This window comes from Chiroxiphia lanceolata, chromosome Z, assembly GCF_009829145.1.
Source record: "Chiroxiphia lanceolata isolate bChiLan1 chromosome Z, bChiLan1.pri, whole genome shotgun sequence".
NCBI lineage: Eukaryota > Metazoa > Chordata > Aves > Passeriformes > Pipridae > Chiroxiphia > Chiroxiphia lanceolata.
In genome coordinates this window covers 31,243,218-31,256,158 of record NC_045671.1, presented here as the reverse complement: position 1 = coordinate 31,256,158, position 12,941 = coordinate 31,243,218, and the positions used below count along the sequence as shown (strand labels likewise).

General features: G+C 38.4%; 2 protein-coding genes and 1 long non-coding RNA gene across 7 annotated transcripts in view; 1 reads left to right on the top strand and 2 right to left on the bottom strand.

Annotated features, from left to right (window-relative positions):
- The window catches only part of CPLANE1 (ciliogenesis and planar polarity effector 1), a 55,751-nt gene extending 54,218 nt beyond the window's left edge, over positions 1-1,533 (bottom strand). For 3 of the 4 annotated variants that reach the window (XM_032675380.1, XM_032675378.1, XM_032675379.1), the window contains exons 1-2: positions 1,069-1,533; positions 776-928 (exon numbers count right to left, since the gene is read on the bottom strand). In XM_032675380.1, coding sequence (XP_032531271.1) covers positions 776-856 — 81 coding nt within the window. In that variant the 5' untranslated portion in view covers positions 857-928; positions 1,069-1,533. Of the gene's footprint in view, positions 1-775; positions 929-1,068 lie in introns of those variants that run through there. The other variant, XM_032675381.1, reaches the window with a different exon arrangement.
- A 71-nt stretch (positions 1,534-1,604) lies between these two features.
- On the top strand, positions 1,605-11,303 carry LOC116780350. Its single transcript, XR_004354430.1, has 3 exons — positions 1,605-1,901; positions 2,810-2,878; positions 10,826-11,303. It is a non-coding gene; the product is annotated as an uncharacterized LOC116780350 (long non-coding RNA).
- NUP155 (nucleoporin 155) overlaps positions 5,042-12,941 on the bottom strand; it is a 29,622-nt gene continuing 21,722 nt past the window's right edge. For both annotated transcript variants that reach the window (XM_032675239.1, XM_032675238.1), the window contains 11 exons: positions 12,639-12,774; positions 12,061-12,214; positions 11,698-11,802; positions 11,433-11,587; positions 10,808-10,937; positions 10,410-10,523; positions 9,830-9,950; positions 8,839-8,949; positions 7,789-7,925; positions 7,061-7,161; positions 5,042-5,853 (listed from right to left, as the gene is read on the bottom strand). In XM_032675239.1, coding sequence (XP_032531130.1) covers positions 5,715-5,853; positions 7,061-7,161; positions 7,789-7,925; positions 8,839-8,949; positions 9,830-9,950; positions 10,410-10,523; positions 10,808-10,937; positions 11,433-11,587; positions 11,698-11,802; positions 12,061-12,214; positions 12,639-12,774 — 1,403 coding nt within the window. In that variant the 3' untranslated portion in view covers positions 5,042-5,714. The remainder of the gene's footprint in view (positions 5,854-7,060; positions 7,162-7,788; positions 7,926-8,838; positions 8,950-9,829; positions 9,951-10,409; positions 10,524-10,807; positions 10,938-11,432; positions 11,588-11,697; positions 11,803-12,060; positions 12,215-12,638; positions 12,775-12,941) is intronic.

The window sequence follows — 12,941 nt, the reverse complement described above, 5'->3', positions numbered from 1 at the left end:
GCAGACGTAAAAAATGTTACAGTAAATAATAAAAAAAAAAATTTGTTAAGAGCTGCAACTGCCATACTAACTTCATTCTTTGGCATATCTGCTTTACGATACAACATCATATCTAGCATCAACCTACAGATGAATTTGATTCACAGGTTTCAAAGTACCAAGCTAATTTTACAGTCATTATTAAAAACTTCTTCAAAGTAAATCTATGTGCTAAAAAGATAACAAAAATTGGACGCAATCTATCTTGTCTTGTAGTGTTTAATTTAGTGTTTAATTTGTCAGTGATTCCAATTTAAAAAAAAAAAAAGAATAGGCCTCAAATTACTACCTACTTAAATTCCAATCACAGATGAGAAAAAAAATTACTCTTGTTTTATTGAAAAAGTCTAAGAAAGCATGTCTTTCAACAAATGCAGGATGCAATGGGGAAAAAGAAATTGTTCACATTTCCCACAACATTCTGTAAAAAGTTATGAAAAACTAGAACCACCAAAACAACAATCTCATATAAGCGACAGGTAGGTCTTTTGTGAAGGAAAACAAAAACAAAAAGGCTTCGCATTGTTTCTCTGAGAAATCTTGAATCTCTAAGCTCATGTCAATAGGATAAAAACCCAAGCCATTTATTTTAATAACTCTTAATATGCATTCAAATCACTTCCTGAGGCTTTTTTTACCTAAACCCTCCTCAAGTAAGTGGAAGTACAAAGTATTATATAATTAGAAACACTACTCTTAGCAGAATTTTATTTAAATAGAAGTTCATTACACTTACTTGTCCAACCCACGAGATGCGAGGCCACGGTTTTCTTTGCTTGATAGATGTAGAGATGAGCACATCGAGCTTAATCTCCATTCTTATTGAGCCTCTAGATAACCATTATACAGAAAAGGCAAATAGTGGCTCTTTCACACATTCATAAAGAATCTGAAGAAAGGAAAAACAAGCAAACAAAAAAAGGACCAGAAGTTTCTGTTATATTGGGGTGGGAGCAGAAGGCAGGAATCCAGGCGCAAACTCTTGACTACAGCAGCTTCCCGCTGAACACAAACAGAGGCGATGCTTACCCGTATTTCAAAACTCTATTTTCGCTTTGGCCGCTTACGGGCGATGTGCTGTTCAGCCGCGCGGGTTATTACACGGTCGTTCAGGTGTTGACAGAGAGAAGCCGCAAGACAAAGTACATTGCTGAGAACTCTAAAAACACAGAAAACGGGGAAAACGCCTCGCAGCCTCCTAGGGCAGGGGATCAGGAATGCCAGTGGCTGGGACGCCCCTGGGAGGGCCGACCCGGAGCGAGGCCAGCCGCTCACCCGCGCCTGGGGACGGGAGGGCGGCACCAGCTGCCCCCACCGCCTCCGGGCGCCATCCTCGGGAACTCGCCCTGTTTGTGCGAGCTCCTCCCTCGGGAAACGAACAGCGGGATGAGCGGCGGCCCAAAGCGATGCTCACTCGGCACAATCGCCGGAGCCGCAGCGCTGGGAGAGCCCCGACGTGGCGGCCCCGGCCCCAGCTCCAGCTCCAGCTCCAGCCCCTGCCGCAGCCCCAGCCCGCGCTCTGCCCCGCTCCCCCCGCGCCGCCGCAACCGCCGGGGCCGGGCCAGAGCAGGGCGCAGCCGCAGCGCCGCCCCAGCACTGCTCCCGCCCGGGTGGCTCCGGAGGGATGGTCTCGGTGGGATGGTCCCGGTGGGAGGGTCCCGCCGCACAAGGGCGGATCTTCCTCCCCGAGCCAGGCTCCACGTACAACCGCCGGCTACCCCTCCACTTCTGAGCCCGCCGGCTTAGCAAGCCGGATGGGAGCCTCGCTCGCAGCCTAGAAAGCCAACCGCATCCCGAGCTCCGTCCAAAGCAGCGCAGCCAGCAGGACGACATAGGTGATTCTGCGCCTCTAATCTGCCCTGGTGAGATCCCACCTGTAGCATTGCGTCCAGCTCTGGGATTCCCAACACAGGAAGGACATACACCCGTTAGAGCGGGTGCAGAGCGGGGCAGCGATGATCAGGCGGCCGGAGCACCTCTCCTATGAAGACAGACTGCGGTTGTCCAGCCTGCAGAAGGCTCTGGAGAGACCTCATTGTGGCCTTTCAGTAATAAACAGGGGCTTAAAAACAAGAGCGGGGGGGGGGGAACTTTTTACAAGGGTGGATAGTGACAGGACAAGGGAGAACAGTTTTAAATAAAAAGAGAAAAATTTTAGATTAGATGTTACAAAGAAACGCTTTGAGGGTGAAGAGGCACTGGCACAGGTTACCCAGAGGAGTTGTGGCTGCCCCATTGCTGGAAACATTCAAGGCCAAATTGGACGGGGCTTTGAGAAACCTGGTCTAGTTGAAGATGTCCCTGCCCATAGCAGGGGGGTAGAACTATTTGACCTCTAAGGTCCCTTCAACACAAACCATTCCCTGATCCTAAAAAGACGGGGGGGGTGTGGGAGTGAGAAAGTGGCTGATACTTACTTGCCAGCTGAGGTTAAACCATGACAACGTGAAATACAAGTTCTGTGAGCAGTCACTTTGTTTCATCACTTTGAAGAAATGTGCTTGATTCCCTTAGAGCAGCTATTCTTTCACACTTCCTTGTTTCTACCTTCCGCTATCATACCTTAATCACAGTCTCTACTGAGAATTAGTAACACTAACACAGAAGGAAAACAGTCCAATAAAAGTAATGATACATTTGTTCATAATGTTAATGACAACTGGTTCACATTCATGTTAGTCAGTTACTTCCCTCTAATTGTCACTAGTTATTTAATCTACCACATTAACCCACTTGTCTCCTCTGATCTCAGTTTTTCACATCCCTCCAGATTTAAAATGGGAAACAGAACCTACCCTTTCTCCATCTGAAAGCTGAGCAAGTGTTATGAAAACAACAGGTAATGTCTACACTGCAATTACCTCCTGTCATGTGAAAAATATCAGAGGTAAGTTGTGATACACTTTGAAATACTCTTACTTTGGTAAACTTGTAATGTTGCCAGAGGCATCCTTATTCTATGAACTAGAGAAAAAAACCCCAGAAGTTGAACCTCCAGTCTGTGACTTGTGACTGTTCCCAATTCTTCAGTTAATTCTCCAGATCTGAGAATAGAAATCTGCTTACATATATTACAGAATAACAACATACTTTCATATAAATACTAAAATTTAGTCAAATACATCAGGCAAGACTGTGCACATCATTTGTATGAAGCAAAGTGCACTAACTTGAACAGCATAAATCCATATCCCTTGTTGTGAAACAAAGCTATCAGCAGAAAGTAACTTCTAATCTCTAAAGATAGTATATTTTACATGGAAAGATGCAAATCTTTTTCCCAGGACACACAGGATTTCCTCTATGTAAATACTTTGTAAGGAGATTTTAACACTGCCAAAGGAAAAAGCTAATAGTAATATTTCACATTTATTTTGATCTAAAGAGGTAAAAAAAATGCATTTTAATTTATATATTACTTCCCTGAGTGTATTCTTTGGCTTAAAATCATCAGAATGTATCTGTTAGGTCAGAGTGAAAGAAATGTACTCTAAGTAAAGTAGAGTAATTAGATCTTGTAGAAAAGGCTCTGTAGAGCACTCATTTATCATGTGAGGAGCAGAGGGATTGATGCCCACATTCTCCAGCACTTTTCATTTCCCCTCTTCTGGACTCAAGGCCCTTTGGTGGGGGTCCCATATCCTCTAGAGCCACTAGGAGGAACAGAGTGGAGCAGTGGAAGTGTGCTGAGCCCATAACACAGTGGTCAATGGATTAAAACCATCCTCTGCTAATGGATTTTTTGTCTTTCATAAGGCACAAGAGCTAGCAGTCCCCAAAATCAAGAAGTTGGACAAGAAATCAGCATGGCAGAGTAGGGAACTGGTGTTAAGACTAAAAGCAATGAAGCAAATGCACAATCATTGGAAACTAGGACAGGGCACCTGGGAAGAGTATAGAGATGAAGTACAGCTGTGTAGGAATGAGGTGAGGATGGCCAAGGAGAAGCTGGAACTGAACATTGTCAAAGGATGCAAAGAATATTAGAAAGGGCTTCTACAGGTATGTGAACCCATGAGGTGCATCACAGAGTCCTGAGGAAATTGGCTGTAGTTCCCAAGCCACTCTTCATGATATTTGAAAGGTCATGGCCGTCAGGTGAAGTCCCAGGCACTGGAAAAAGGCAAACATTGTTCCCATCTTTAAAAAGCATAGAAAGGATGATTCTGGGAACTACTGACCTGTCAGCCTCACCTCTGTGCCTGGGATAATCACAGAACAGATCCTCCCACAAGCTATGCTAAGGCACAGGGAGAACAGGGAGGTGATTCAGAAAAGCCAGCACGGCTTCACCAACCCAGTGACCTTTTGTGATGGAGTGACTGCATTAGTGGACAAGGAAAGGCCTACAGCTGTCAGTTATCTGGACTTCTGTAAAGCCTTTGACATGGTCCCCCACAGCAGCCTTCTCTCTAAATTGGAAAGATGGATTTGATGGGTGGGCTGTGAGATGGGTAAGAAATGGTTGGATGTTGCACCCAGAGGGCAGTACTAGGTCAATGGCTCAGAGTCCCAAAGGACATCAGTGAGAAGTGACAACCCTCACGGGTCTGTGTTGGGACCGGTGTTATTTAGTACTTTAGCAATGACAAGGACAAAGGGATTGAGTACACTCTCAGTAAATCTTGAGGTGAGTGGTGCTGTTGACACACCTGAAGGATAGGATGCCATAAAGAAGGGCCTGGACAATCTTGAGAACTGGGACCATGAGAATCTCATAAGGTTCAAGAAGGCCGAGTGCAAGGTGCTGAACCCTGGTCAGAGCAACTCCCAGTATAAGTACAGGCTGAGGGATGAACAGATTGAGAACCCTGGAGAGAAGGACTTGTGGGTGGTGGTAGATGAGAGGTTGGACATGACCTAGCCATGTGCACTCACAGCCCAGAAAGCCAAACATGTCCTGGGCTGCATCCAAAGGAGCATGGGCAGCAGGTCAAGTGAGGGGAGTCTAGGAATATACACAATTTGGTGTTTGTGTGCATGTAAGGAAAGCAGACAGAAGTCATTTCATGACTTCTTTATTTGATTTTAACAGATACAACATTTTATTAGAATGGGATAGGGAAAATAATTTGATGAACAATATTAAAAGTTCTTTCACTAACAATACAAATTAGATTGCCAATTTCAGCAGCTTCATCCCAAACATTCTATTTAGAGAGGCAGGCTGTATTTAAAGTGACAGTTATGAAATAATGATTATCTTTGTTATTGCAGTTATGGCTGCATCATTACTCCTCTATGTGACCACATTTACAACCTGACTCATCTACATACACTTTTATCATCATTCTGCAGCTGTCATTTCTTGTTTTGATAATTCTAAAACAGCTATCAAGTAGATTTTGCGTCCTGATTTTCCTCATTACTTTAAGTAAAATAAAAACATTTTCTAAATATTCTTATCCCCAAGGCAAAGATCAAACAATGAATTTTATTTCAACTTTAAAAAAAAGCTTTCTCTTGTTAAAAAAATGGTAGTAGTAAAAGAAACTCCATTTGTCACATTTACATTCTACAATTTGTAGATACCTTTAGAATAGAATGAATACATAATAGAAAACTGCAGCAGGAGAAACAACTTCCTCAGGATTTTTTTCTGAGGATTTGTTCTTTCAGAGATTCAGTGCAGTTTACATTACCTGCACTAACGATTCTGTTACTGCACTAGTCAATCAGGGAAGTCGTTCTAACTTGGCCTGTAGAGATTTAAAATTCCCAACAGTTGTCTGAACCATTAGTGTCGGACTCATAGACTGAAGTTCAACCAGGTAGCAACTGACAGCATCCAAGCAAACATTTGTGAATCTCCGCCTGTTAGGAAAACACAGAGTAATAAGCTCCTTTTTGATCCCGTATATTAGATTAACTTGAAATAGGAAGTGAGCATTCTTTCAGTTTCAACGGAATAACACATCAGGAAGACATCTGTCAGCTACTTTTAGTTTTCAACTATTTATTAGAAAAAATTATTTTTGAAATCTAATGCTTGTGACTACGGTATAATGGGAAAATAAATGAACCGTTACTTCTTATTAGATATTAAATATAAACTATAAAACACAATACAGTTATTAGCAATGCAAAATATTTAATATTTAGATACTACTTTAGATACGAATACAGTCAATGTATTAGTTATTAATTTAGATAGCAATTTAAATAAATTAGAATCAATTCTCAATTTAGGTATTCTAATAAATTAGTGTATTTAAATTGGCAAATCATAGAAGACTGATCAAGCGAGAAAAGATAGAGGTAAACTGTATGTGGACAGAGGATATTTACATGTATATTTTCAAAAGAATAAGAAACATTTATGTTTAGAAGATTTATGAAGACTGCCTAGTTCTGCTCATTATTTTTGAGACAAGATAGCTCTGACTGAAGCTCAAATTGAAGTTTGCCTATTCCAACAAAAATTGTCAAAGCTAGAGATGATATACAGGCAACTTATTCAAGTACTTAGCTATTTTTTCACTGTAAACTTTTTTTAACATTACACCCACATTTTTGCCTGGTGTGAACTAAGCTGAATTTTAGTCTTGGACACTGCTTCATCATCAACCTCTTAAAAACAATTTGGAAAGATCTATCTCAGTGTTTAGTCTTCTGTTTTCCAGAATAACTCAAAACTTCTAGAATTTCAACATAAAAAAGTTCATTTTTTAGTCACAAAATGCCCTTTTCTAATTCTCCTCCCACTTTTCCCACATTGCCTCAAATTTTTCCTTAATACTCCTTGAAGTATGTTGCCAAAAATTTACAAAATAATCCTCTCAATTCCTCATGGATCTTCAGTGAAGTGAAGAAAATTAACTTTGTTGTAGCAGTTTATATGGAGAACACTAAAAGTTTCTAACAAATGGTTTTGAATGAAGAGTGCCAGTAAAACTGCTAGGAATAAAATACTAAATTCACCCAAAGGAAAAGAAGAAAAGCTTTGGGGATTGTTGAAATGCAGTATTTTAGAGTATTTTATATCTTCCATTTTTTATTAGGATATAGTTGCCCTTCTTACCTCATAGCTACTCTGCTTGGATCCTGTACGTATCCTGATAGTAATACATGAATACATTCTAAGAGGTGTAAAGGCTTTTTCATTCTATTCCAATATGGGTCCTAAAAAAAAAAAATTCAAAATATTAAGGACAAAAATAGTAAGGACACAAGAAAAAAAAATTGTGTGGTGTGTACACAAAGTGCCAGCTGTGGTAATTATTTATCTTAATCTACATTATATCTATATTAAAGTAATATTTTAAGCACTAAAACATACATGAATTTAACTCAGTTTTCCATTACTAAACAGTCCGTAACATAATAGATTATAAAAAGTTCTGAATTCCTAGGAATCTGGGTAAAAAGAAGCCAATCAATTCTCTTTGTTTATTACATCAATGGATCAGACAAGCTGCAGTAATACAGCAAATTTTAATCATTATTAGAAAACAAAATTAATATGTTCAATAGATGCTATTCCTTCTGCAATGTAGGAATTCTACTTCATCCTAAATCTGCTCTAGGTGGAGTAAAAGAACTAAAAAATTTCCTCATGCTCTAGGATTGAAATGAATAAAACAAACAGGGAGGGGAAAATGCAGCTTTAAGAGTCTTTAAGTAAAGAAAGCAAAACTATGAACATGATATTTGACTATATTCCACCTTACATTACTTTATATTTCCCACTAAAGACAGACCTTGATAGTAGCTGAAAACAGAATTTCTCTTTTGTGCTATTTTCCTTACCCGTGCTTTAAACAGTTGGTCATATACTTCAAGCAGCCTTTGCAATGGGACTCCAATTTCTTGCATGGTGTATGTTACAAAACCTACATCCCAGTTCAAAGAGCAGACTTGTTGTTCTAGAAACTGCACTAAAAAATCTGGAGGACAAAAATAAAAAGGAATATTTAGATTGCAACTTGTTAATGGGAGTCTTTCAAAGAAAGGCATTTAAAAGTAATTTATTCAAGGTTACTTTTTCTTTCTTCCACACACTTGGTACCTTTCTCCTGTGAAGCACACAGAACAGGTTCCCTCAGTCTACACTGAGGGAAGGCTACACAAAACTTAACTACCTCCAAAGATGGTATTAGGCTATCAGCAAGGCATGGCAGGGATTACTCACATCAAGGATTTTGTTACAGTTTTGCCACACAACTATGCTGTCAAGAAAAAATTCATTAACTTTTTTTTCAGCACAAAACATGTACTACCATTACATTTGCTAGAACAGCCAGCAACACTACTAGAGCTTTTATCAGGTTTTAGTATCAATAACAATTAACAGTGTATTGTTTAGCACTAAATATTCATACTGAATGTTGTTGCACAGTAGTTTAGTATAATAAAAGATTGAGTGCTGAACAATACATTTGCCAGGTTTTTATATAATATCAAGTTGTCAAAATGTGTGAGGACCTCAAAAGCAGAAACTCCAAAAAGGATCCAGAAATTTCCTGAATTCTGTTTTCAGAATCTGCCCCTTCAGACAGCAGTAGATATTTCAAGAGATAGCAGATAAACATGGTTGCCTAAAATCTAATTTTATATATAAATACACACTTTTATGCTGCACTTTGATAGAAACAAACTTTACTACTTTCTAAAATGGGATCTGCACAGCCATATAAAATGCTACCGCCATCTAAACTTCATTTACTTCCTGTTTCTTTTAGGATTAAAAAAAAAGACAGAAATTTCTTAGTTTAAAACTTTGTTAAAAGGCTAAAAAGAAAGCTAAAACCCATTAATGTAACATGTATGCTTATTCAGTATGCAGGCTAAACAACTTGCCTAGAGGAAAGTAACGAGGTGTGCCAGCATATATCTTTCCAAGCAGTGTCAACTTCAGACAAAGTGCTTGCATTCTGTCAGCAGGGCTCAGAGATACACTATCGCTCAGTTCTGAAAGTGGAAAGAAAACAGGGAGAACTTCAGAAAATACTATTGTCAATACAAAATCAGCATATGGAAGTGAAAATACAACTTTTTCGAGTGTATATTCACAGATGTTTACATTTCATTGAAGTTCCATGCAAATCTACTTAAAACACAACCAAACAAAAACACATCCCCAAACCCCACAACAAACTCACTACCACATAGCTTTTCCTTCAAAACCCTGTCGATGTTGTTTGCACAATGGCAAACTTGAGCCCAAAATCCAAGGGGAAGAAAACCACAAAACAACCAAACAGGAAGAGAGAGTGAATTACTGACTCATGGTAAAAGATCGTCACAGCTGAGTGGCCAAGCTTGCAGAGCTGTGCCCACTACTCTGTTCCTCTATAAATGGACAGAAACCGTACACTTCCACTCCTGTCAACATTATGCATGCAGAATTCTCTGAGGATTTTTTGTCATTATAAATTTATTTACATTTTAACATTTAATTTACACTTAACATTTTTATTACAATTTCTTAACAGTGAAATCTTCAGACAGAATTTCACACATATTCTGAAGTTCACATATAATGGCATCATGGGATGAAACAACTTTTGAAATGTTATCTGCAATGTGATTATTCAAGCCTTATGCACAGCATACTCGAACACATATGTAAAAATATCACTTTTCTGTCCTTTAGGCACAAAACCCAAAGGTAATAATGTTAATTAATTACTAGTTAACTACACTAAAGAAATATATTTCAGAATAGTCCAAAAAAGATGCATCTCACTTGGACAGCATAACAGCAGCAGCACACTCAGTTTTAAAAGCTATAACTGTACCAGTTTACTATAGTTCTAGTTTGTACCACTCCTAGTCCACTAAGACCTACCTTTTTCAATGATTTCTTGCCAGAGAGTCTGCACCAAGATAGGGTCAGAATGACCTGCACAATGTATAATTGCAAGCTTGCACTCCGAGAGCTTAAAAGGGTCAGCAAATTCTCCATAAAGCTGAAAGAAAAGTTACCGGGCTTTATATTTCATTTGGGTTAAAAAAGAAATTCTAAAAGTCAGCTGTTCCTTGTGTGGTAGACATTCGATTAGCTGAAGTGCAACTTAAGTAATTGTTGTCAATCACTAATTTTTTTTGCTACATTTAGTTTCACTTCTTAAAAACAATCCCAAATTCTATATGAAGTTAAAATTCAAACTGTTAAATTTTCAACAATTTTACCAACAAAAGGAAGAGACTTAATAAAGAAGATGAACATGTAAAAGAAATCAAGGTACTGAAGACTGAAAGACTATCAAAGTACAGAAAACGACAGTGTAGGGTAACAGACATTCTGAAACCAGGAATGCTAAACTGTCTATGACTTTTCCTATTCAGCATAGGATCAGTCTTTGCAAAACACTTTTTCCCCCCAAAATTTTATAAACTGAATTTTAACACAGGAAAATTTCAATTACCTTGGTTATATCCATCAGCTCAGCATCAAGTTGGGAGATTGCGTCTTGTACTGAAGAATGATGGGAATACTGACGCTGTAATGTTTCTTGTATTTGAAGCTGGATCCCTGCAACCTTGTTTAAAATGGAAAATACAGTATTTATTTCAAGTCTGAAGGAATTTAATCAGAGTTTAAGAATACACCCAGAATAAACTTAAACTTATTTAAATGCAGAAATGTTACTGCCTTACACCATTGAATCTATTATCATATCATATCATTATTATCAGTCAACTGCATAACTTTGCCATATCAGGAAGACAGCACAGAAATCAGAACTGGTAATAAAAATGTCATGTGCCAATGAGACAAAGTGAAATAATGCATTTATGGTGTAGCTTAATTTTTTTTTCTTACTTCCATTTTCTCTTCTAGTTCATGTAGGAATTCACCATCTGCAGCTATAGAGGATATGGCCGTGGAACTTTTGGCACTCAAAATGGCACGTGCAATGTATTCAAGACGCTGCTGAAGAGAAATTTCTGTGCTGCAAAACAAATATTTCAAACAGGATGGGTACTTTATATAATTATTTGAGGATTAGTTACATTTTAACTTGACCTTGGGAATTAGCATGTGGCTTTTCCTGATTTTACTAAATTGTGCAGGATATGATCCATCCATGTAACCCCACCTTTGTCGCAGGCTCAGTTCTAATGTATTTCTTAACTCATTGCTCCAGTTAAACTATTGCATTATAAAAATCTGTGTAAGAAATGACCACCTAATATATGGTTCTTACAACATGAAATGCATTGCAAACTCATGTATAATACATAAACATTACAATTTCTTTCCAATAACTGTCTGGATTCAAAACTAATATATTCCATTAATTTTTTTTAGAAAACCTCCTTGGGCATTGGCATTTTCTTGTCCTTGGCCTTTTCTTAAGATACCTACACATAAGGTCTTGATTTTAGTATGTTTGATTTTTACCTAGTTACCTCAGTGTATGCAATAGATTGCACATAATCCATACCTATGCAGGTCAGCCAACTTAGCCAAGACTCTGGCAGCATTACTAAAATTCCTGTTCTTCTCAAAGTATCTCCACAGTAAATCCATATAGCGAACTTTGTTTTGGTCGATCTTGGTCATCCGCACCAGGTAAGGTTCCAAGAAGGGGGCAGTAACCTGAAGAAATCATAAAGAGAACATTTATACTCTTGCTCTTCCTTGTTTCTTTAAAGCACTCGCATTGTTACAATTAACTCTTCTAGTTTGCTGTCTGTAGATGAGCTCACCTGTAACAGTTTGTCCGCCAAGTCAGCTTGTATCAACCAGTTGTAAAGTGCAATACTGAAGAGTTCATCTGTTGAACGCTGAGCCAGCTTTAGCATTTGTTCGAACTAAGGGAGAGAAAGGCCAAAGCTGTTATTCCACATGTGGTTACATTACATTAAACACTGAATTCCTATGCGACAATACTTCGGTACATGTTATTCGTGTGTCATCACTTCTGCAGATTCTCTAGATATAGAAGCCAATTCATGGCAAATCTTCACTTTGAATGAATCCATAATTTTATTAGAACAATAAATTCTATACCCCTTCAAATCACGCTATTTTCTGGAGTGCAGCCATGACTTTTTTTGTGAGTTTCTTACATGGTGCCCTGCTTCTTCGTTGCTTAGCATGTTGGGGTCAGATGACAGCACTGGAGGACCTGGCTTTTTGGGTACACTGGGAGACTGAGGAGCAGCTTTACTCTGATTCACTAACTCTTGAAGGGTGTCAGTGATACACTTGTAGCTGTTCAATCTGTAAACAGAGCAAAAGAAAAGTCTCATAATTTTCATTGTAACTGTCTATGAAAGATTATTCTCAAGTGTTGTTATTGTATGACTTTGTAGACAGTTACTAAAATTGAAAAATGTCATAGATCATTTAAAGATAGTTGTCACAATCTAGTTTATTCTCATATATACTGCTAACAAGTATTTCTATAATGTTCAGATCACAATGTTTTCTGCATCTATCATTTTAGGTGTTGTTCCTTATTAAGCTGGTGCCATATTAATAACAATCAAGGAGAGCATACTGGATAAAAACATTTCTATTGTGTCCCTTATCATAAAATGCTTGTTTGTTATTACCCTACACAACTTCCCTAAAAGAGCTACTTTTCCAGTCACTTGAAATAAAGCACCCCATATAATGATAATAAATTATCCTGAAAACTTGCCTCTCTTGAAAAGCCTGGAGTCCAACAACATCCTCTTCTGGTTCTTCATTTTTATAGAAATGAAGGCCCAGACCCTGGGGATCTTTTTTCTCAGCAGCTGTAAGACACAGTTCTACTACTCCCTCATAGAAACGCACTAGGAAAAAATCAAAACAAATATCACTGTTCAATATTGTAGTCAATCTACAACAAAATGGTGACATCAACCACTTCTGATTTAGCAAGTAAGAAAAAATAAACACTATTCACTCTATTCTGTATCATATAGAGGTTTACACCTGTACCCAAGCTGTGTGACTTACA